Source organism: Peromyscus leucopus, chromosome 2 (assembly GCF_004664715.2).
Source record: "Peromyscus leucopus breed LL Stock chromosome 2, UCI_PerLeu_2.1, whole genome shotgun sequence".
Classification (NCBI taxonomy): Eukaryota; Metazoa; Chordata; class Mammalia; order Rodentia; family Cricetidae; genus Peromyscus; species Peromyscus leucopus.
Genome location: NC_051064.1, coordinates 32,068,639 through 32,092,135, shown reverse-complemented (window position 1 = coordinate 32,092,135; position 23,497 = coordinate 32,068,639). Strand labels below are relative to the sequence as shown.

General features: G+C 34.7%; 1 protein-coding gene across 11 annotated transcripts in view; it reads left to right on the top strand.

Annotated features, from left to right (window-relative positions):
• Nucleotides 1–23,497, top strand: part of Sntg1 (syntrophin gamma 1) — a 741,147-nt gene that overhangs the window by 708,593 nt on the left and 9,057 nt on the right. For all 11 annotated transcript variants that reach the window (XM_028855148.2, XM_028855136.2, XM_028855144.2 and 8 more), the window contains 3 exons: nt 8,939–9,091; nt 12,375–12,467; nt 15,385–15,495. In XM_028855148.2, the coding sequence (XP_028710981.1) occupies nt 8,939–9,091; nt 12,375–12,467; nt 15,385–15,495 (357 nt within the window). The remainder of the gene's footprint in view (nt 1–8,938; nt 9,092–12,374; nt 12,468–15,384; nt 15,496–23,497) is intronic.

The window sequence follows — 23,497 nt, the reverse complement described above, 5'->3', positions numbered from 1 at the left end:
TGTGTGCTAACACGGCATGACTTGTGTTGTGGCTGGCTTTTTTCTCTGATCTCCAGGCAAGTTTTATTTAATTAAAGAACAAATAAAATATCACCACATTTCAGCACAAATAAAATATCACCATACCTTTTAAGATGGTGTCCCTCGTGACCACACCCAAAACCATTGCCTGACCTCTACTTAGTGGCTGGTTTTTTTCTCTGATCTCCAGGCAAGTTTTATTGGGAGACACAGTATATTGGGGGAAATAATACATCACCATATTTTTTCCTTTTTTTTTTGTCTAATACTAAATAAAAATGTTATAACTAAGATAAGAAAAAACTATACACAATAAGTACAATAACTATATATAATATGTACAAGCAATAAATACATCAATAATGTCTAGTCCATTTGAATTTGACAAATTCAGTGAAAATATTCCATTATCTATCATATTTTGATAAGTCCAAAATGTACCTAATTCACTTTCTATCCTAACTATTTTATGATGTTTTTCAATTTTATACACTTTACACCTCTTTAGTGAGTTTCTTTTCTGAATTTCTTAACAAGGAAAACTATAACTGCAACTTTCTAATCTTTAACTCCCTCAGAGACCAGAGAAGGAAATATTACCTAGAAAACAGGAAGTGCAAACAAGTGACTTCCAAAAAAAATGTAAGTTATGAGAGAAACAGCCAGCTGCCTGAACAGTCACCTGAGGTTTCTCTGTAACATTGGGGGCATCATCTTCAGCCTACAGGCTTAGCATATGTGATAGACTCATTTGTAAAACAGGTTATACACAAGGCCTACAGCTCTACCACACATTCAATGCAAGTATTCCATGTACCAGATAAACTTGAATTCTGCCAGTGTCATGTCATGATTCAGGATTTTAAATTCTGGAAGTTGCTGGTATTTTTGGAATTCAGCTTCCCATTCTTCTCAGCTTGTGGGTGGCTTCATCTCCTTTATTAAATGCCAGTCTATCATTGAGAGGCCAGACTTTGTCAGCATTGTTACTCCTCCAAGAATAACTGTTCCAGCTACTGTTGTATTGCACACCAGGAGCCGTCAGTTCACTGCCTGCTCAGCTGCCTTCAAAGGAAGAGGCACTGTACCTTTTCTAGATTGTAAAGTTACTTCAGTGACAATATGGCGTCATATTGTCCTGTCCTCAAAGGATGACTGTTTCCAAAGCTGCAATCACACTTGTCTTGGCAAGGATCGGCAGTCCCTTTTGTGTGTGTGTGTGTGTGTGTGTGTGTGTGTGTGTGTCCTGCTTGTCCATTTTGGACAGCATATTGTCAGCAGTCGGTGCAAGGGCATTTTCTTGCCCAGTGGCTGACTTTTGCCACAATGAAAGTTAACTTCATATGCAGTTTCTTCAATGCCCATATCTTTTTTGAAGTAGATTGTTGCTGCCAGAAGCAGACTTGTCTCAGAGTCATAAAAAAAGAAAGAAAGAAAGAAAGAAAGAAAACTATGTTATTAAAACATCTTAAATGCCATATTCTATAGATTTCTGAAGAGTTGGAAGATGACCTTTCATTCTGAAATATATCTCTGCTTGACCTTGAAAACATACCTATTATGACAACAAGTTCAATTGTAATGGCTAAGTACTAATTCATTTCTTTATATCCTAAGAGTTAGTAATAATAACTTTCAAGGATTAACAAATTGCATTACATTGTGAAATGAACTGCATATTTACAATATCCTGAACAAGATTAGAAATATATGTACAGAATTTTCTAACAAAATCAATCTGAAAATTGTCTCTCTCTATATATAATTGTATACAATATAAAAAAAACAATGTAAAATACCTAAAGCTAGTAGTTGTCTTTTAAGAGTAGATTCAATAATCTACTGTTTTATCTATATCATATCTATAGCCTTTCTTTTTTTTCAGAATAGATTCAGTCATCTACCCTTTATTCTATCATGTCCATATCCTTTTTCCAGAGTAGATTCAATAATCTACCTCTTATCTATATCCTCTTTTTTCCTTTTCTTTTTTATAAACAGGAACCTTAAATCTAATCTCCTTTGTAATCATTAATATCATGACAAACCATAACATATACATATATTATGTTAACCTTATAAATTTTGTTATAAAATTTATACCTTAAGAAAAGATTAAGGAATCAAAATAGAACCAAAGAATTATCAGATTAGTGGCAATAGAATACTCTCTAAATTTTGGTTTTCTTTTCTTCTATATCAGATGGATCTTCTGACATGATACAAAGATTTTGCATTTTCTTTTTTACAAACATGCTTGGGTTTAGAGAAGGAGAGAGCCATTCTCTAATTCCAAATCCAGCTTTACTTTTTAAATGAACTAGTACTACATAAAGACCACTTGTGTTAAGTGTCTGCAGAGAAGAGCAGAAACAAACATTTAGGAAGACTTACAAAATTTTATATGTGATATACCAGTAGGCCAATTTAATCTTTTTCCTGGAACACTTTTTTATGGATGATTTGTCACTTTTCTTCAGATGTCCTGTTTGTCCAGTGTTCTTCAGATTCCTTAGCCTTTTTCTTCTGAAAGACAAAAACAAAAACCCTTCCACAACCCTCATTTTGGGGTTTCCCTTATTGCAGGTTATATTTGATTAAATGAAAATAATTTGTTAGTGGTATAAGTTACTTTAAATTGGATGGCCATGCTGGTGGATGAACTATCACCTCTTCTAATTAAGGGGTCTTTCTTGTTTAAATTAAACCTTTATCAATTTTGATGGTATCCATAGCTTATTTTCTCCTGTAGAAAAAAAAAAAAAAACTTGACCCTAATGAAACATATATCCTGGTTTCCATTCTCAGGTCACAACATCCTTAAAGTACATAGGCTGATTTAATTCTATAGTTTTTTTTTTCTATTATTCAATGTCTCTGCACAACTGTTCTTCCTTTCTGAGTAGCATTGAGAAAATTCAAAGATAATAGCGCATTACATGATCTAATTCTGGGGGTTTTTGTTACCCCTCTCTGTTTATTTAGCATATCCTTTAGAGTTCTGTTTGATCTTTCTATAACTGCTTGGCCTGTAGGATTATGTGGTATACTTGTAATATGCTTTATATTATAATAAGCAAAAACTGTTTCATATTACCAGAGACATATGCTGGAGCATTGTAAGTTTTAATTTGTGCAGGTATACCAATGATGGCCATAACTTCTAGCACATGTGTGATTACAGAATCAGCTTTTTCAGAACTCAAAGCAATTGTTCATTTAAATCCTGAATAAGTGTCAATGGTATGGTGTACATATTTCAGTTTTCCAAATTCTGCAAAGTGAAACACTTTCATCTGCCAAACTTCATTTCTTTGGGTACCCTTTGGGTTATATCCTTCTGGTAGTGGAGTCAATTGTAAAAAGAACAAGTAGGATATTTGCTTATAATATCCTTGACTTGTTGCCAGGTTGTGGGAAAATCCTTTTTTAAACCCTTACCATTGACGTGATTTTTTTTTTTTTTTATGAAATTCTGAGGCATCCAGCACATTTACTATTAATAGTTTATCAATCTCTTCATTACCTTGTACTAGAGGGCCTGGCAGACCCATATCGGATCAGATGTGAGTTATGTATAAGGGATGCTTCCTATTACTGATTATATCTTGTAACTAAATAAATAACAAAGCTAATTCTGACTCATCAGGGATAAATTCTGAAGTCTCAATATATAAAACCACTCATTCAGCATACTAAAAGTCAGTAACTATGTTGAGAGGTTCTGAAAAATCCATCAATACCAACAGAATAGCATACAATTCTTATTTTTGAACCAAATTATAAGGACTTTGAACCACTTTACTTCAATTTTCTGATTTGTAACCTGCCTTTCTGTATTTGTTTACATCTGTATAAAATGTATGGGCTCCAGATATGGGTGTTTCCCTTATAACGTAATTTAGAATCCAATCAACTCCTTCTATAAGTTGAATTCTATCACTTTTGGGATATTTGCTGTTAATATCTCCAAAAAAATTACTGAAAGATCTTTACCATGGTTCACTTTCTGCCCATAATTTCTCAATGTCATCCTTAATTAAAGGTACTACAATTTATGCTGGGTCTATTCCTGCTAATTGATGAGTCAATTTTCCTTTTAAAATCAATTCAAAGATCTTTTACACATAAGTTTTTAATTTTTTTACTCTATAATATAATGGTATAAATAATGGTATAATATAATGGTATAAATAATGGTAGAAATATCCATTCTAATATAATATCTTCCCTTTGCATTAAAATTCATGTAAGTATTTATTTATGTGATATGTTTCTCAGTGTCATGGTGACATTTTAAAAGCAAAAAAAGAATTCTTAGGGCATAAAATAATCAAAGTATAATTAAGCTTTGGATTCCCATTTTGCACATGTCCTTCTTGTACTTTCTTTTCTACCAAGGCCAACTTTCTCTCAGTTTTAGCTGATAATTCTCTTGTACTATTTAAATTTTTGTCACCTTCTAAGGTTTTGAACAAATTACTTAGTTCATCATTTTTTACCCCAACAGTTCAAAGATGGATAATGTCTCCAAATAATCTTTGAGAGTCATTAAGTGTATATAATTGATCGATCTCTCCTAATTTGCACCTTTTGGGGTCTAAATTTTTGTAGACCTATTTTATATCCTAAATAATTAATAGAATCTCCTCTTTGTATCTTTTCAAGAGCAATTAGTAATCCCCAACAAGGCAAATTTTTCTTTACTTATTCAACCATTCTTTCTAAGGTATCTTCATTTGAATCAGCTAGTAAACTATCGTCCATGTAATGATACATTATAGATTTAGGAAACTTTTTACACGTTATTTCCAATGGCTGTCATACAAAATATTGGCACAGGGGTGGGCTATTCAACATTCCCTGTGGGGGAACCCTCCATTGATATCTCATAACTAGCTGAGAATTATTATAACTAGGTACTGTGAAGGCAAATCATTTTCTGTCTTTTTCTTGTGAAGATACTGAGAAGAAACAGTCTTTTAAATTGATAAGTATAAGAGACCATCCTTTAGATAACATATTAGACAAAGGAATTCCAGATTGTAGGAGCCCATTGGCAGAATTACTTTGTTAATTTCTCTAAGGTCTGTTACCATTGTCCATTTACCAGATTTATTTTTAATAACAAACATAGAAGAATCCCAAGGGCTGGTTGATTCTTCAATATACTGAGCATTTAACTGCTCTTGTACCAGCTCTTCTAAATCCTACAGTTTCTCTGTTGTTAAAGGCAATTGCTGAACCCATACAGGCTGGTCTATTAACCATTTTAAAGGTAGAGCTGTTGGTGTCTTTGAAAGATTATCAGTTGTTGTGCCTTGTACAATCTGGATGGCCAGTGACTGCTCTTTATAATATCTCCTAATATTTCTCTCAGAAACATGTGTTAGTTTATGATTTGTTTCTGAGTTTGGAGGGATGTTATTATGAGTATTCCATTGTTGTAATAGATCATGTCCCAATAAATTCATAGCTATATTAGACACATATGGCTTTAATTTTCCTCTCTGTCCTTCTGACCCTATCCATTCGAGCCATCTTGTACTTTGTTTCACTTGAAATAATGTTCCAGTCACTAACAGCTGACCATTTACCTCCTGAAGATGCCAATTTGGATGCCAAAATTCTGATGCAATTATTGTGATGTCAGCATCAGTGTCTAAAAGAAATTCCAAGAGAATGTCATTTATTCAATTTTTTATTTTGGTCTTTGATCATTATGTTGATATTTTATTTGTACTGAAATGTGATTTTATTTGTATGTTAATAAATAAAGTTGCCTGGGGGTCAGAGCTAATAACAAACCATAGCAGAAGCCAGGTGGTGGTGGCACACACCTTTAATTCAGATCACACGACAGACAGATTTTTGTGTGTTCAAAGATACAGCCAGCATGGAGACACACTCCTTTAGTCTCAATACCAACCATAGAAGACCTGGAGGTCTGTATAGACAGGCAGTGATGAGGAGGTCATGTGGTTGGGTTTACAACCAATGAGAAGACAGAACAGAAAGTCAATAAAAGGACACAGGAAGTAGATCTCTTGCTGAAGGGAAGGACAGCAGCAGCAGGAAGGGTAAGAAAGATGGTTTTAAGTCTCAGCTCTCAGCTACTGCTCTGACCTCTTGGGCTTCTAACTCTGTATTTGGCTCTGTGTTTCTTATTCAATAAGACGGTTACATCTACAGATCATTTATAGAAGTTTGCCAAAATTTTACTGTATGATTTCTTCTGATTTTCCTGTTCTCTCTGCTATAGCTGTTCTATCACCTTAAGGAGTCTGGTCTATTCCAATAGTCATTTGGTTAATTGCTGAGAGGGGTTTCTTCTATGATAGCAGGAAGGGACTGAACTTAATTTGCCATGGGGGACTGTGAGAGGTCCCTCAGGGAGTTTCCTGATGTCAGAGGCAAATGATTACCTTGTCTGTCCCTTGTTGATCCACATCCATTGGTCCAGTGGTTACCTTTACCACACCTTCTGCATAATCCTGAAGGAAGGGGCATTCTGTTGCCATTGTTCCTTGAATAAACATTGTTTCTAGGAATGCTGGTTACAGTACCTTTTCAGAAGACCTTGTTTACCACAATTAAACTATCTGACATTAGTATTTTTCCTCAAAGCTCTTGATATAACCTGTCCTATCCACATCTCATCATGGTCACGATACTCAATATTAATTGTGTCCCTGATCCAATCCTGCAAGGGTGCTGATCTTTCCTTTAGCATCCTGATTACCCTCTTACATGCTGTGTTTGCATTCTCAAAAGTCAAAGGTTCAATTATTATCTATCTTGGTTCTGAATTTGGTATCATTCTATTTATTGCTGAACATAGCCTTTGTAAGAAATCTATAAAGGATTCTTTGGGGCTTTGTACAACTTTTGTAAATGACTCAATTTTTTTTTCTTGCTTCCTCAGTTCTGTTCCATGCATTCAGGGCTGCCATATGGCATAGAATTAGGGTTTAGTCACCATATAAACATTTTCTTTGTATATCAGTGTAATCACCTTCTCCAAGAAGCTGATCCTGGGGAATTTCCACACCTCCAGTCCTACATCATTGTTCTACATTTTTAGCCTCCTCTTTCCTCCGTGTTCTCCATTGTAACGGTGGTCTCGCCTCTAGCACAGCTGTAATTAATTCATTCCAGTCCTGAGGGATAATTCTATTAGAAGTTGACTCTGAGTCTATCATCTGCTTTACAATTGGAGAATGCATTCCATGTGATACTATATCTTCTTTAAATCTCCTTAAATCTAACATTTCCACTGGAGTCCGGTTAGTTCATATATATCCTTGAGCATTTGACACTTTCTGTAAGGTTACTGGGTAGATTAATGTCTGCTGCCTGATAATCTGAGGCTGTTTTTCTGTAACTGTATAATTCAATCCTGAGATAACGTCACATTTAAATTCTTCTGTCTGCGTCTTATAATTCATTTTAACAGGTTTTTCTAAAGTCAGTCCTGAGATAGGTTCACCTTTAATTCTCCTGTCTGGGTCTGAATTTCTACTTAATTCATTTAACAAATTTTTCTAAAGCTTTTATCTTGGCACTCAAATTGACCAATATTTTGAATGCTAAAGTAAAAATGATCAAACAAATAATATTTGTAATTGATGTTATATACATCTCATCAGCATTAAATATCCTCTCATTTAACTGTTTCATTTTCAGACTGCCTAATGTGTTATCAAACAGAGACCAAATTCCTTCCATTGTAAAAATATTTCCCACTTTTTTAATGTCAGAAAAAAATTTCTTTTAGCTAATTTTTCCCTTTGATATATCTTAATTGACTTACCAAGTCTGTCAACTGTGTAGAACAGTAGAAGTCTGAGGGAATTTCAAAGCTAGTGTGGTAGCAGTCTGAGGTGGGAATCCAGAGCTAGCCCACCACCCACTAGGAGAGAAAAAAAACAAAGAGATCTGGCCATATGCAGCTCCAGCTTGAGTCATGGGGCCTGTAAGGCCACAAGTGTCTTTTTAGTGAATTCTTGCCATGTTGGAGTGCCAATTGTAGATGAATTTCTAAATGGACTTATTAAATAAAAAACATGGAGCCAGACATAGGAGTGATAACCTGAGAGATCCAGGAAATATGCGAAGGCCACAGCTAACTTCAGATCACCAGAGTTATGTACTTGCACTCATAATAATTTGTACCATCGTCTTTATTGCTTTTTTATTTAACATCTGTCATTGAGACACTCTTTGGATATAATATTTGCTCCAAATCACCAAAAGCAGCTTGTCATCTATTTATCTTTGGGGTGAGCTCACATTGTATCATTAGTATTTTCCCTTTAGATAAATCCTATGTCATCTTCTTAGCTCTCTAAATTCTTCTGGCAGCAAGTGTCAGAATTAACTCTACAATACTGGAAGTAACTGCCTTTATTATTCCAGTACATACTGTCAAATTAGGATGCAAGGAACTTAAGACATTCTTTTCAGAATCATTGCCAAAGCCAAGGATTCAATGCCTTTTCACTGCTGAGTGACAGTACATTGGCATTCATTCCTCCATCAGACTAGATACCAACATCATTATAAAGATTATTCCATTTCAGTGTCCAGACAGCTTTGGAAGGAAGTCAGGGTTTGTGTGTCAGGATATTTTGCAATCACAGAGTAGTATTGTGTGTTGAGAACTTTGTTTATTCCTTTGTTAGTAAGAACTGAAACTAGAGTCCCTTCTGGTAGATGATCATCAGTAGTTGCAAAAGGAAATTGTGTGAGGTGTGGAATTTGAAATTTGTTTGTAGTGACCATTCTGAATTAGATAAATGATACTATAGAATTCCGCATGTGTTATGGAATCAACACATTATATCCAGCAGCATTGGTATTGCATTTGCTTTACTGAATATGTATGCCAGCCTGTGTAACTCCAGGTTTTCATCAGGACAGTGACTTGCTGGATCGGCGGAAACATTGCTTTACTATGCAGTCTGAATGTGGGGAGGATCTATACTTCTCTGTGGAGTTAGAAAGTGACCTTGCCCAATGGGAACGAGCCTTCCAAACAGCCACCTTCTTAGAAGTGGAGCGGATACAGGTAAGAGCGTGTGGAGTGCAGTGTGTATGTGTGGTACCTGGGAAATATAACCACTCACTGAAGTTTGCAAAGTACATGTGCACAGTTCTTTGAGGTTTCCCTCCATCTCAAATGCATCCAACATTTGGCTGTCTTTGAAAACAGTGAATAGGCATATCTGAATAATCATTGAAGTTTTTCTCATAATTTTACCTTAGTAGGCTACTTCCTATTAAATATTTCTATAATTTGAATCTTATATAGAAAATACTCTAGCTGTAGTTATTTATGAGATTGTTTCCACTTCTGTAGACTTGGCCACATAGCTTCTAGATGCCTCCCCTTCATCTGTGCCTTTCATAACAATTCATTGTATGTGAGGCTTTCTTCAAGGGTTACTTATTAGTGAAATTATTAAGGCCACTCCACGTAGTTAAAAGGGAGGTTTATTTTGTGGAGTAACCTACAAGTGAAAGAATAGTTTAAAGAGTCTGGGAAAGGTGTGGCACAGTCCAGTGGTGTTCTCTGGAGAACTCTGCTCAGTCTACCTCCAGCGTCCAGGGTCCAGGAACCAAGAGAGCCCATGCATCTGGATCTCAGGTCTTCAGCGTCCTCTCTCAGCCCCACCTTGTAGGCCTGACCATTACTGAAGCCTCAGTGGGGGTTGGAACTTCCAGGTCAAAGCTGGAATGGTTACCCACTACAGTTACTTGATCTGTGGGCAGCCTCATTATTTCTAAGGCTGCCTAACAGACCCTCTCCATAGCAACTCTCCCTTCTTCCACTGTAACAAAAATACCACTTTATTTCACTGTTTTCTTCAGATGGCTCACATCATAACATTGAAAAAGTTTGTCATAGGTTGCTTATTTTATTCTTCTATGAGTTGAAGTCTAGCACATTTTGTGAATCACAAGTGTCTAGTCGGTATTTACTGAACTACATATATTTCTCCAGTATGAAAACATATCTAGATCAAACTTCATAAATCTTTTAACCTCTCATGGGAACCTGAAATGAGACACCTCACAGAATTGGTTTTCTGTTTAACCTGGAGCAAGACATAGCAAAATTCAAAGTTGACTAGGTTCTTGCCCCTTGCTATAAATTCATAGATCTAGAACCAACACACATGGACACTTATTTTTAAACTCGTATGATGACAGAAATGAAACGAACATATCTGGATTCTGTTTAACATTTGGGTTGTCTCATATTTCATAATTTATCTTTCTTAACTACACTAGAAATCTGTAAAAAGTTGAAAGTTGAAAAATTTAGATTTTTTTACTTTCATATTTGACATTGTGAATATACTGACAAAATATACTAACAAAAATATTGTTTCATTTTTATCGAGTGACTATCTCAGTTTCATTAAAGTTGGTAAAAAAATAAAGATATGAACCTAGCAGTATATACCTATAATCCCAACAATTGGGAGGTGAAGGCAGGTAAAAAAAAAAAATTGAATGTCATCTTCAACTACATCCAATTTGAATCCAATCTGTGTTACATGAGACCCTGTAGTAACATAGCTAAATACAATAAATAGGAAAACATGACCTAATAAAAAAATAGGCATAAAAGGAGAAAACTAATAACTTGATTAAAGCTATTGAAGAAGTCATGAAGTCATGCATAAAAATGTTTTTATTTTGAAATAGATTTGAATTAAAAGGACTACATAGTAATGCTTTCTATCTTAAATTATATTTACTTGCTTATTTATATTTTGTTTTAAACCTGTAATAAACTTATTATAAATACTAGCATATTTAGTAAAAAGGATGATCCATAAAAACACACATATTGAGAACATTCCATTTTATCATTTTAATTTAAAATTAGACTTTAGAAAATGTAGTGGATATTGAAACATAAAAGTCACAACTTACGTAAATAAAATGTTACATTTCCTAACTTAAAACAAATAATATAAAGTAAACTATATTTAGCCTAATTTTACTGGCTTTATAATTTTACCAGGGTCAGTGAATTTTGGCAGTAAAGGACACATTTGTTCCATAACTATATGCTAATCCAATTCAACAATTACCTCTTTTAATATGATACTTTAGAGAGTGTATTAACTTCAAAAAGTTGTTATACTTACTTAAAATTACTTTGGATTAATTCCATATATGTCTTTACCTGGTGATAGAAATTTATGTCTAGAAGGTCTTTAAAATATTTATTCTATGTATATTTTACCTATAGATGCTCTATAATACATAATTATGCAAAAAACCTTGTCAAGTGATTCATGTTTGAGCTTCCATAAAAGAATAATTTTTATCACTTTTTCATATAAAAATAACATTTCATTACATACATGTAGTAATTAAACAATAAACAAGCATTTTTAATTTAAATATATCAAATCCACTCATTATATTTTTTGACATTTTAAGTTATACAGTAAAATTTTAGTGGATCTCAACTTAATATCATTTATTTGTTTCCATTTAATGACTATTGAGAAAATGTAATTTAATTTGGAATGTTGAACTTTATGAGAAAATTCTAATGCACTCTAACAAATGCAATTTCACCTGGAATCTTTCTTCTAATGATGGTACGAAGAAATAGCAAACAATTACACTTAAAAAAAGTAAACACTGTAGTTTTCAATATTCCTTAATGTTGATAATAGTTTTAATAAATTACTAATGACTGAATCCATCTATCTAATATGTCCATGTATTAAGGAAATACAATAATATCCAAGCACATACTTTTAGACCCATTTAGTATGTCTCCTAATCTGCAATTTAAACTCCAAATAAACATTTATTGTAGTTATAAGTTTTTAATGCAAATTAGGTTTTAATCAATGTATGAGTATTTGTGATAGGCAATATATTTTAAATAAACACTATACAAATATAGTATAAGCATTAGTATTTGAAAAATGCTGAAAGAAATAGCTCCCCCTTATGTTAATTATGATTATAGTCCATCTAATATAGCAATTTTGCTTGGAATGAAATTTAAGTAAAACTAGAAAACTAGATATAAAAATGCTTCATGTTGTATATGAGGCCCAAGTTATTTCTTTTTTGATTTATGTCCCTTTTATATTTTAGTATCAATATTTTAGTATCCCGAAATATTTACAAGTAAATTTATAATGCTGAGAATCAAACATAGGGTCATATTTATGTTAGGAATGTATTATACCACTGAACCTCACTCAGGCAGATATTAAGTATTACATACATAGGGAGAAGATGTTATCTTCCCCTTGATAGTGAGGTTATATCAATCACATGGAAACTAACATTAATCTCTACTTTTTCAGTGCAAGACCTATGCATGTGTGCTAGAGAGTCACCTAATGGGCCTCACTATTGACTTCAGCACAGGCTTCATCTGCTATGATGCAGCAACAAAGGTAATATGTTCCAAGAGGCAGGAGAAATAGGTTGGCAATATTATCAATCAAAAGTGAATAAAAAGCCCTTGAATTTATTGAAGAATGCAAAATAATTATATGTTGGATGTAAGATCTTCATTTTCATTCATGGAAGATAAATTACATTTTAATGTATTTCTCCCAAATAAAATTTGAATTTTCATAGTTAATATACTTAAGTAAATATATATCATTCTGTCCTTATATGCATAGAAATATAGAAAGATATTATTGATAGGTTATATATAGGTAGAAGTAATATCTATATGTGAATATATGATAGATAGATGGTAGGTAACAGATGGATAAAAGATACGTGATAGAAAGATGTATAATAGATCCTTTCTGAAAAATATAGCTTCATAATTATGAGAACATTTTCTTCCTTTATAAATGACTTTTAAGAGTTCCTACATGACTTTTCTGAATTAAATCTAGATGATGAATGTAAGGACAACATGTTTTTGATTTTTATAGTTGATGTCTCAGAAATAGGTACAGAATGGTTCAATTTGGGTGTTTGGAAATTCTAGCAAGTGTCTGTTATAAACACATGACTTAACCTGAATGCTGTATATTGTGATAGCTTTCACATTTCACAAAACATTCATGCCCACTGGATGAGGAATGTTTTTTTTTTTTTTTTTGAAACAGGGTTTCTCTGTGCAGCTTTGCGCCTTTCCTGGTACTCACTTGGTAGCCCAGGCTGGCCTTGAACTCACAGAGATCCGCCTGACTCTGCCTCCCAAGTGCTGGGATTAAAGGCGTGCGCCACCACTGCCCGATGAGGAATGTACTTTTCTTAGCAATAAAAGCCATAAGAATTATCAATTTTGGTGATTATGGGGTAACATGTGATAAAGCTAAAGTATTCCACATTTTATTATCAGTTGGAAGTGATCTTCCAACTCTTCTGGTTCCCATCTCCTAGCTCATGATACAGCATCTGCATTGGGCTTCAATTTGCATGAAGGTGTCTTACCACCCTCTATTTTATCAAAAAATTGTCTAGCATGGTTTAAATTGAAACATTGATTCCCACTAGTTTTAGGGATTAATGAATAATCTGTTATTAATCTTCTCTCAAATTAATGTGTGTACAAGGTTTGCAAAAGAAAATCTATAAAAATAAGGCAGTGGCACATATGAATGATGAAAGTAGATTGTAGATGGTTTAGGAATGAAGCCAATTGAGTAGTGTGCTGAGCTGATCACATGAGCAGGACACCAAACATATGCATAGAGAAATTACGATGGTTTGATATCTATCACCTGTGATAGTCATTTAGTAAGTCCCTACTACCTAAGGATTGCTAGTGATAGCTTGGTTTTCACAGTAAAACCCATTACACACTAGAAGAACAATATTCTGTCACTTAATTTGTGGTCTCTGTGTGACACTTAAAGGATACTCAGTAATTAAGATTCCTAGATGTAGCTAGCCTTCTGATATTTGTAGTTCTATGTAGGCACCAGTTCTACTTCTCAATATTCAATGAGTTGTGTGGGTATTGTCTTTAGCAATGGGGCCTTGCAGTCAGTTTGTGAAGAGCAACCTATTTTCTTGGCAATAGCCTAAGTTGTTTAGTGATTTCTGTGTGGCCTCTTTGGCCAACAACTTAATTGGGTGTAACACAATCCCAGTACTAGAAGCTTTGTTTGGTGACAAGAAATGGACAGCTGGGGCTTCTAAACTTGTTGTTTAGAAACTTCATGAGGATGCTTTCATGCATTTTAGGAAGTTTCCCTAATGCTCCACTAATGGCCCTCAGTTTTAGCTCTCTCTATTCACATTCTCTCTGTCAACCCCATCTGCCCTCCCACACTTTACGTGATCCTTCCATTTATGTACCACTTCTAGTCCCAGTTCTCTCATAAAATTTATTGCATTTTTCCCTCCCAGAGAGATGTACATCTCCTGACCTCATTCCTTTCCTGTATGTCTAACTTCTTTGTGTCTACAGATTGTAACTTTGTTATTATTTATTTAATGGCTAATATTTGTGTGTAAATGGATACCATATTTATCTTTCTGGGTCTGGGTTACCTTCTAAAGATGATGTTACCTAATTCCATTCATTTGCCCACAAATTTCATGATGTCGTGTTTTTAGAGAGCTGAGTAATACTCTATTGTGTAAATGTACTCCATTTTCTTCATCCGTTCTTCTATTGGGGGATATCTAGGGTGTTTACAATTTCTGGCTATAGTTAATAGAGCAACAATAAAAATGATTGAGCAAGTGTCCTTCTTGTGGTATAATGACACATCCTTTGGGTATTTGCCCAAGAGTAATGTAGCTGGATCTTTGAAGTAGATTGATTCCCATCCTTCTGAGGAACTGCCATACTGATTTCCTTAGTGGCTGTACAAGTTTGCATTCCCACCAGCAATGTAGGAGTGTTTTCCTTGATCCACAGTGGATTATTTTTCAACTAAAGTGCACTGAACAAACAATATTGATTACATATTCTTAATACACACACACTCACTTTGGATAGAAACAAATATTTTCTCAATCTTGGTTATTTACTCTTAGGCGTACCCTTGAAACTTTTACTGAACTTGTTTTCTCAGGACCAATATGAGATAATCATGAGTAGAGATATTTTTACCATAAACATTTTTCATTTTGCTTGGAATGGAATAGTCTTATCTCAGTGAAGAATTTCTTTAAGTTATGTCTTTGAGAAACATGGGAGTCACCTGATATATATGTAAAAGAACAGATTGACTATTAAAAGATAGGCTTTGAAGAATACCTTTAAATTTATATATTAATATTGGAACATATTACTAAATAAGATTAACTTTCATATATTAATTATGTAATTTCTTGACTTGAATGCAGACATTAACTTTGTTGATTTATGTTTCCCTTTCTGTCTCCCTTTAGGCTGTACTATGGAGGTATAAATTTTCTCAACTTAAAGGCTCCTCAGATGATGGCAAAAGCAAAATCAAATTTTTGTTTCAGAATCCAGATACTAAACAAATTGAAGCAAAGGTAAACACAAGAAACCCATTGAATTTCCAATTACATCATTGTCTTGAAGATGCAATGAGGAGAAGGTTTAGGACCAATAAGTACAAATATTCTTTGTCTACCTTGAAATATTGCTCTGACCCTAGAGTACTTTTACTTTAATTCTCTAGTGACAGATTTTCACAAAAAGGCATCACTCCAGAAAAATTATATTTGACTGCTTAGTTTTACTCTGGTATGAACTAAAATTATGTGAGACTAAAACCATATGCTAAGACCTGAAGGAGCCATATGGCTATTTTTGAATAAAAAAATACTTTAAAAAAAACTAGCTGCTTCATAGTAATCTATCAAACCTTAAATGTAAATATAAATTCTCAAAGAAAATGTTTTTAAGCAAATACTGAATAATTGCTAAGTAATTATGTTTTAAACGTTTTTTGTTTTTTTATTTATGTTTTAAAGAAGATTAATTAGTCAATGACTTTTTACATTTCTTTATATAAGTCATAGTAATGTGAAATATGATAGCTATGTTGTTAGTTCAATAGAAAGTTTAAACAATTTTATATATATAATTATTTATGATTGCAAAAAATCAAAATTTAACTTATTTCCTTTACCATATAATGAAATTGACAGTAAGATTGTTTGAGTTAAAATAAATCATAAAAATATTATTTCTCTTAGGAAGAAATTAAAAATTTAATCCTGTGACGTGGAAATCCAATGTATTTTTTCTTCTATGAAGTCAAATTACCTCAATTTATTTCTGAAATCATTTCCCTAAGTTCAGGATGAGTCTTAGACTGAATTTCAAAGCCTTCCCAAGCATAGCTCTGTGTGATGTTCTATGCAGTTGCTTACTACACTATTCTACTTTCTGACCAGAAGCATTCCTTTTAACAAGGTGATAGCCCTGCTTTGTCTTGTATGTCTGCCTATGCCCTTTTTCTACCTTTTCTTTCTTATGTCTGCATCCTGCTTGAGAAATCTCTCCTACATTTATATCTGTCTTTGCTGAAGTAGAAACGGTGGTCCTAGCTTTCATGTGCTTATTCCTTCTCTTTCATATTTCTAATACATGGGTGTAACCATATTCTCACCTTGCCTTTGTATCCCATCAGGTTAGAAAAGTATCCTTTTCACTGCCTTTTCATGTAGTTTGCAGTTTCTGACTTTCATTCTGATGTGGTATCCTACCTCCACAGCCCTTGCCTTTGTTATTTGCCCTCTCTTTTCTCCTTAGCTATCAATGAAGCATCATAGTGCTGGCACTTATACTGCTCTTTATGATGATTTTTGGTGTTGCTATAGGTACATACTAATATAAACTTATTTATGATAACTCTGGATGGCTTTCTTAAGTTTTCAAAACACAGCACACATTCTAATATGTGTAATCTTGCAACAGCAGTGCAGTATTTGATTGTTAGAGATAATCTCAAAAAATATACACAACAAACAAGGAATTTCAAAAAAGGGAGTCACAGTGAGACACATTCAACTTTCAGGGACAGAGGAACAGCAGTGACAAATTCCCCAGGCATTTTCTGTGTATTACATGTTGCAAAAATACATTCTTGAGAACCATAAGTAAAAATGAATGCACACCAGACAGTAGAATAATTCTGTCACTGCAGAGAACTCTGATGCAGCATTTGTTCTTCACTAGCAATGTTCCCAATCTACTCCTCCCACATAGATCTAGTGAAAGGCAATTGACTTGTTTCCCTACACCAAAACCATATTATTAATCCCTCTTGCTAACTGCAACATAGTAGCTTTGAGGATCCTCTCACCACTCTGCTGCCTAGTCTTACTCATATTCTTACAATACTCTGTTCCCTTCTACTTTTATATTACTTTATATCCAATGTATGGGCAACCTTATTTACAACTGCTGCCTTTCTGTAGTAAGCAGCATTTCACTCTATGTTTAAATGCTGCTCTATCATGTGCACACACATTTCTTTATCTATGAATTGGTTGATGGACATTTACATTTATTCAAGTCAACTGACTTGATGTCTTACTTCATTGCATGTGATACTTTGCTCTAGATGGCTTTGGTGGAGTCACTGGGATTTCTTTTCTTATAAGATCATTTTGTCAGCAAACAACAAAAAATTCATTTCTTCCTGCACTATCTGGATATCTTCATGTCTTTGTTTTAAATAAATGTTTTTGGCAGGAAGTGACACCTGAGTATAAAATGATATGGTAGACATAGACATTGCTGCCTTAGTAATGGTCTTCATGCTTTCCACTGACCCCATTGACCAGAGTGTTAGTTGCTACCTTGTCACCTCTTTTTTTCCATTTTGTTGAGGTATATATTCCTTTAGTAATAGATTGAGACAGCTTATTATGAATGAATGTTTACTTTTGCCATTTTTCCTATTCCAAATCACATATGATTGTAAGGTTTTGTTTCTTACTGTGTAAAATGAAATATCCCTACATTTCAACTTAATCAAGGTGAATGATTTTTTCTCATGTTATTGAATTATTTGTAAACATGGAAGAAACATGTTTGGTTGGAGACACTGATCAATTGACTTTTATGTCATTGTATTAAAAGCTATGAATACTGTTTAACACTTTGTTTGTGAGAAATTTAAGAAATATTTAAGGGAATTTGTTTGGGCCTACAAGGACATGAGTGAACTTTGTTTCTTTGTTTTGTTTTGAGTTGTGTGAAATACATCACCATGGAAAAGTTCACTAGATTTTTTTTCTAAAAGCACAAGCTCATGCACCCTCATTTCATTACTTAAAAACATAACAAATTTCCCCCATGTTTTCCAAGCCTCATTAAGCTTATCAGGACCTTTTTGACAAGTCCTCAAAAACTTAATTGGGTTCCATGGAGTGGAATCCCTTGTAATTTATTAAATTTCTGTTTTCTTTTTAAACATATTGGAATCAAGATTGTGGTCATATTACCTGAAAATTTAATTTACAGAAAAACAGTACACTGACATAATCATATACTATCAGCACTCACAAAGACAGATAAGTCTATGGTGAATATAAGGGTATATATAGAATGAAGAACTTGTTACTGGCCCCATATGCATCACTCTCTGTGTCAATAACATGTCACAACTGTCATGTAAGTAGTGGTACAGGACTATAACCTTCTGTATTAGATTCCATACTTCTACTTTTCCTAGGAATATGTTCTCAATAGTTGTCTGCATATTTGAGTACTCTAGCACATCATTGAAGCAATCTGCACACATGAAACCTCTCATCCACGATTTCATGTTCTATGATTTTATTAACCTATAGGAAATAGTATTATAAAAAGCAATAGATTTCAGGAAAAAAATTCATGGATTTTAAATTGTGTACTAGCTGAGGTAAATGAGAAACTGGGGCCTGCCTTTCTTATACCATGAATCATCATTTATAAAGGGAGTACCCATACTAAATATTCTAATCAGCCATTGGCTGTTTCTTGAGTATTTCAAAAGGTACAGCACTTTTAATGAATTATTATCATTAAATATTTTAAATGTATAAATATATTATAAATACATTTAAATATATATATATAAATAAAACATTTTATTTTAGCAAATTTGGAGGGAAGAAATTAGAAAAAGCATAAGTATACATGTATGTCCTTTGATGAAAAAGCAAAAATTAATGAATGTGATTTCTATATGGAAAACATTGCTCCTAGACCATAATGTAGTTTTAAATTCTACAATTTTTGAAGTATAAAGGAAGGTCAAGACCTTAAATTACAGTACCATCCATTTGCACACAAAAACCAAAAGAGTGTAAATGAGTATCCACAGGGTATAGAGTAATAAGCCCATTTCTTTTCACCTCTGATGAATGTAGACCCATGGGTTTATATTTGACAATCCATGTGCTCAGAGAAAGAAGTCAGCCTCCTTTCCAATACAGAAGTCCCAAATAACAGGATTCTTCTTTTTTTGATTAAGAATTCATAAAGAGGGGCTAGAAAGATTGCTCCTGTAGTTAAGTGTACTCACTGCTCCTCTAGATGACCCAAGTTTCATGCTCAGCAGGCACATGATGGCTCACAATCATCTGCAAGCCCAATTTCATGAGATTGGACACCCTCTTCAGACATCTCCAGCACCACGCATACATAAGGTAGAGACACATACACACAGACAAAATTCCCTTATACATAAGAATAAGTAAGGAATTCTTAATGCTAAGAAACTTTTATTTATGAGTCACTCTATTCTAAAATATTACATTAATTCTTTTTATGTATTAACTCACAATATTTCCTTCTGAAAATCCAGTAAGTCCCCTGAAGCTCACAGTAAATTCATGAAGGCAAAGATGGGAACTACAGTACTCATCTGTCTGCCCTACTCTCTGTTTCTTTGACATATAACCACCCAAAAATACTGGGCCTTCCTCACCCTGGTCAATTGTAACTATAAACAAAATACTGTGAGTCACAATCAGCACAGAGCACACTGTATACTGTTTCCTATCCTTTGGATCATTGGTCTTCATGTTTGCTGCCATCTACAGCAAGCGCTAACACTAAAGATGTGGTGGTGTTCCATGTCTCTTCTATTAATTCTGTTTTTGTAAACTTACTACTTTAATTTATAAACTTAACTTTAACATATATATGTATGAATATATATGAGAAAAACAGTACTTGCTTAATTCAGACTGATTTGTGATTTTTTTCAAGCATGTATTGAGAGATCTTACAATATCTTACAAACAAGACTAATCTACTGTGCTCTGATTATTTAGACAACTATTCTTCTCATTAATTTATATTTTCAGTTTCTAACTGCATACCTGCTTTATTTAGAGAAGGAAAAGTCTCTTGAAATTTTAAAATATAGTTTCCTAAGTAGGGATGCACAATAGATGCAAACTGAATATACATTTATAGAAAAACATACATAGCTCCTTCTGAACAACAATATTCTGAAATCACTGGAAGAACGGGTAATTATAACATATTTCCAGATAATTTTCTCAGAGTCATTGAGGTATGAGTCTGGTCTAGATATTCACTACTAGCTCTTCTTTTTGGTACGTGGTCATTCGTTTAATAGTTCTAATGGTCAGTTTCAAGGATAAATGAGAACAGATAGCTCTGAAAGGTCATGAGAACCAAATGCATAAAACACTGTGCAACTCCAGGCAAGTTACAGGTTTCTATATCCTGAAACAAAAGGTTTAACAGAACCACGCAGATACAGCAGAAAAAGGGGAACTTCATTAGAAAAAGATGCACTTCCAAGGTAGTAAACAGACCAGAGTAAAGAAATAGCCTTAGCATCTGTGACCCCACTGTACAAAGTGTGGGGGCTCTTGTGTCACACAGTATGGGTTTTGGGCTCATTGAATACCATGGACTTTCTCAGGTTTTCTCTGTTACATGGTTTTCTAAGTATAACTTAATTCATTGCATATCTCATTAGTATCTTAAAACTGTACTGAGTGGTGTACATATTAGCATTATGATGAGCCTTTAGGTCACCTCCAGACACTCAGTACCCCTGTGCCAGAGCTCTTATCCAGATGTGCTCATCCTTGGCTTTAAGCCAGACATGCTCAGCCTTGGCTGGCGTTATCCAGACTTCTATTTTATTTTATTTTATTTTATTTTATTTTATTTCATTTTATTTTATTTTACAATACTATTCAGTTCTACATAACAGCCACAGATTTCCTTGTTCTCCCCCTTCCTGTCCCCCTCCCCTTCGCCCCAGCTCACCCCCCATTCCCACCACCTCCAGATCAAGGCCACCCCCGAGGACTGAGATCGACCTGATAGACTCAGTTCAGGCAGGTCCAGTCCCCTCCTCCCAGACTGAGCCAAGAGTCCCTGTATAAGTCCCAGGTTTCAAACAACTATCTCATGCAGCGAGCCCAGGACCTGGTACCACTGCCTAGATGCCTCCCAAACAGATCAAGCCAATTAACTGTCTCACCTATTCAGAGGGCCTGATCCAGTTGGGGGCCCCTCAGCCTTTGGTTCATAGTTCATGTGTTTCCATTTGTTTGGCTATTTGTCCCTGTGCTTTATCCAACCTTGGTTTCAACAATTCTCGCTCATATAAACCCTCCTCTTTCTCACTAATTAGACTCCCAGTGCTCCACCCGGGGCCCAGCCGTGGATGTCTGCACCCAGATTCCTCAGTCCTTGGATGGGGTTTCTGGCACAACTATTAGGGTGTTTGGCCATCCCATCACCAGAGTAGGTCAGTCCCGGCTGTCTCTCGGCCATTGCCAGCAGTCTTTTGTGGGGTTATCTTTGTGGATTTCTGTGGGCCTCTTTGGCACTTTGTTTCTTCCTTTTCTCATGTGGTCTTCATTTACCATGGTCTCCTATTCCTTGTTCTTGCTCTCTGTTCTTGATCCAGCTGGGATCTCCCGCTCTCTTTCCCTCGACCCTCGCCATTCATTGCTCCCACTCATGTCCAGGCTGTTCATGTAGATCTCATCCATTTCTCCATCATTGGGTGATCCCCGTGTCTTTCTTGGGGTCCTGTTTTCCAGGTAGCCTCACTGGTGATGTGAGTAGCAGTCCAGTCATCCTTGTTCCACCTCTAGTATCCTCCTATGAGTGAATACATACCATATTTGTCTTTCTGAGTCTGGGTAACCTCACTCAGGATGATTTTTTTTCTAGATCCATCCATTTGCCTGCAAACCTCATGATGTCATTGTTCTTTTTTCCTTTTTGCCAACTACTTTTCTAGTGTGCTAATTTTGTGCATGGCTGGCTTGACTTCACACACTCCGACCCTATTCTCCTGCCTTAAAACTAAGCTCCAGAAAAAAAAAAAGTACCAAATATTTGGGATTGACAGTTTCTTCATGTCAAAATAATTTTAAACATTTCTAACTCCCTGAAGTATTCCAGGGTGGACCAAAATGCACCTAGCCACTACTGCAGAAGATACTACTCTATGTATGTTAATTCCTCCTAATGACTTCCAGTATGGGCTTCTGGTGTGAGAAAGAATGTGATAAAATGATGGATAAGAAGTACTTTCTGGCTCAGGCTAGGAAGCCTAATAACATGGGATTTAAACCTAGCTCTGACAGTGTGAGAACTAGGTAAACAATTTGTGTCTAGTTGCTATGATGAAGGCCAAGAGCTGGGAGAACACCTCCTTTCCTGAAGACACATACTTCATTTCTGTTCTTATTCCATTTAAATCACATAGTTAATTTCAGGATTTTGGAAAAATTCACCTGAGTATTATGACCTAAAAGGAAGGAAAGAAATGTTAAATGGTGGAGTCTGGTGTCCCACTATCTCAAACGTCTGCCAATACCAGTCACAAAAGTTAGTGGCTCCATGGTTACTTTCATATCTTCTCTGTTCTCAGAGATCACATAAAATATGCAATCCTGTGTCTTCAGTCCCTAATCTCACTCATTTCTCACAATAGCTCCACATTTCCTAGTATGGGACAATCCTAATTTTCTGAGGAATCTTTATATTGATTTCCAAAGTGGCTGTACAAGGTTACATTCCCATCATCAATGGAGGAATGTTCTCTTTGCTCCATATCCTCTCTAGAATCACCTATCATTAAGTTATTGATCATAACTCCTCTGACATTTACAAAATGGAATCTCAAAGTAATTTTGATTTGCATTTACATGGCAGCTAAGAATGTTGAACATTTCTCTAAATGTTTCTCAGCCATTTAAGATTCTTCTGTTGAGAATTCTCTTGATCTGTACCCCAAATTTTTATTGAATTGAATTTTCAATATATAGCTCCTGAGTTCTCTATATATTACAAATATTAGTTCTCTTTCAGATGTTGAGTTGGTAAAAACCTTTTCCCATTGTGTAGGCTGCCTCTTTATCTAATTGATGGTGTTCCTTGCCTTCCAGTTTTTCATTTCACGAGGTCCCGTTAATTACTTATTGATCTTAGTGCCTATGTTATCAGTGATATTCAGTGTCCTATTCAGAAAGTTGTCTCCTGCGTCAATGCTTTCAATGCTATTCCACACTTTCTCTTCTATCCATT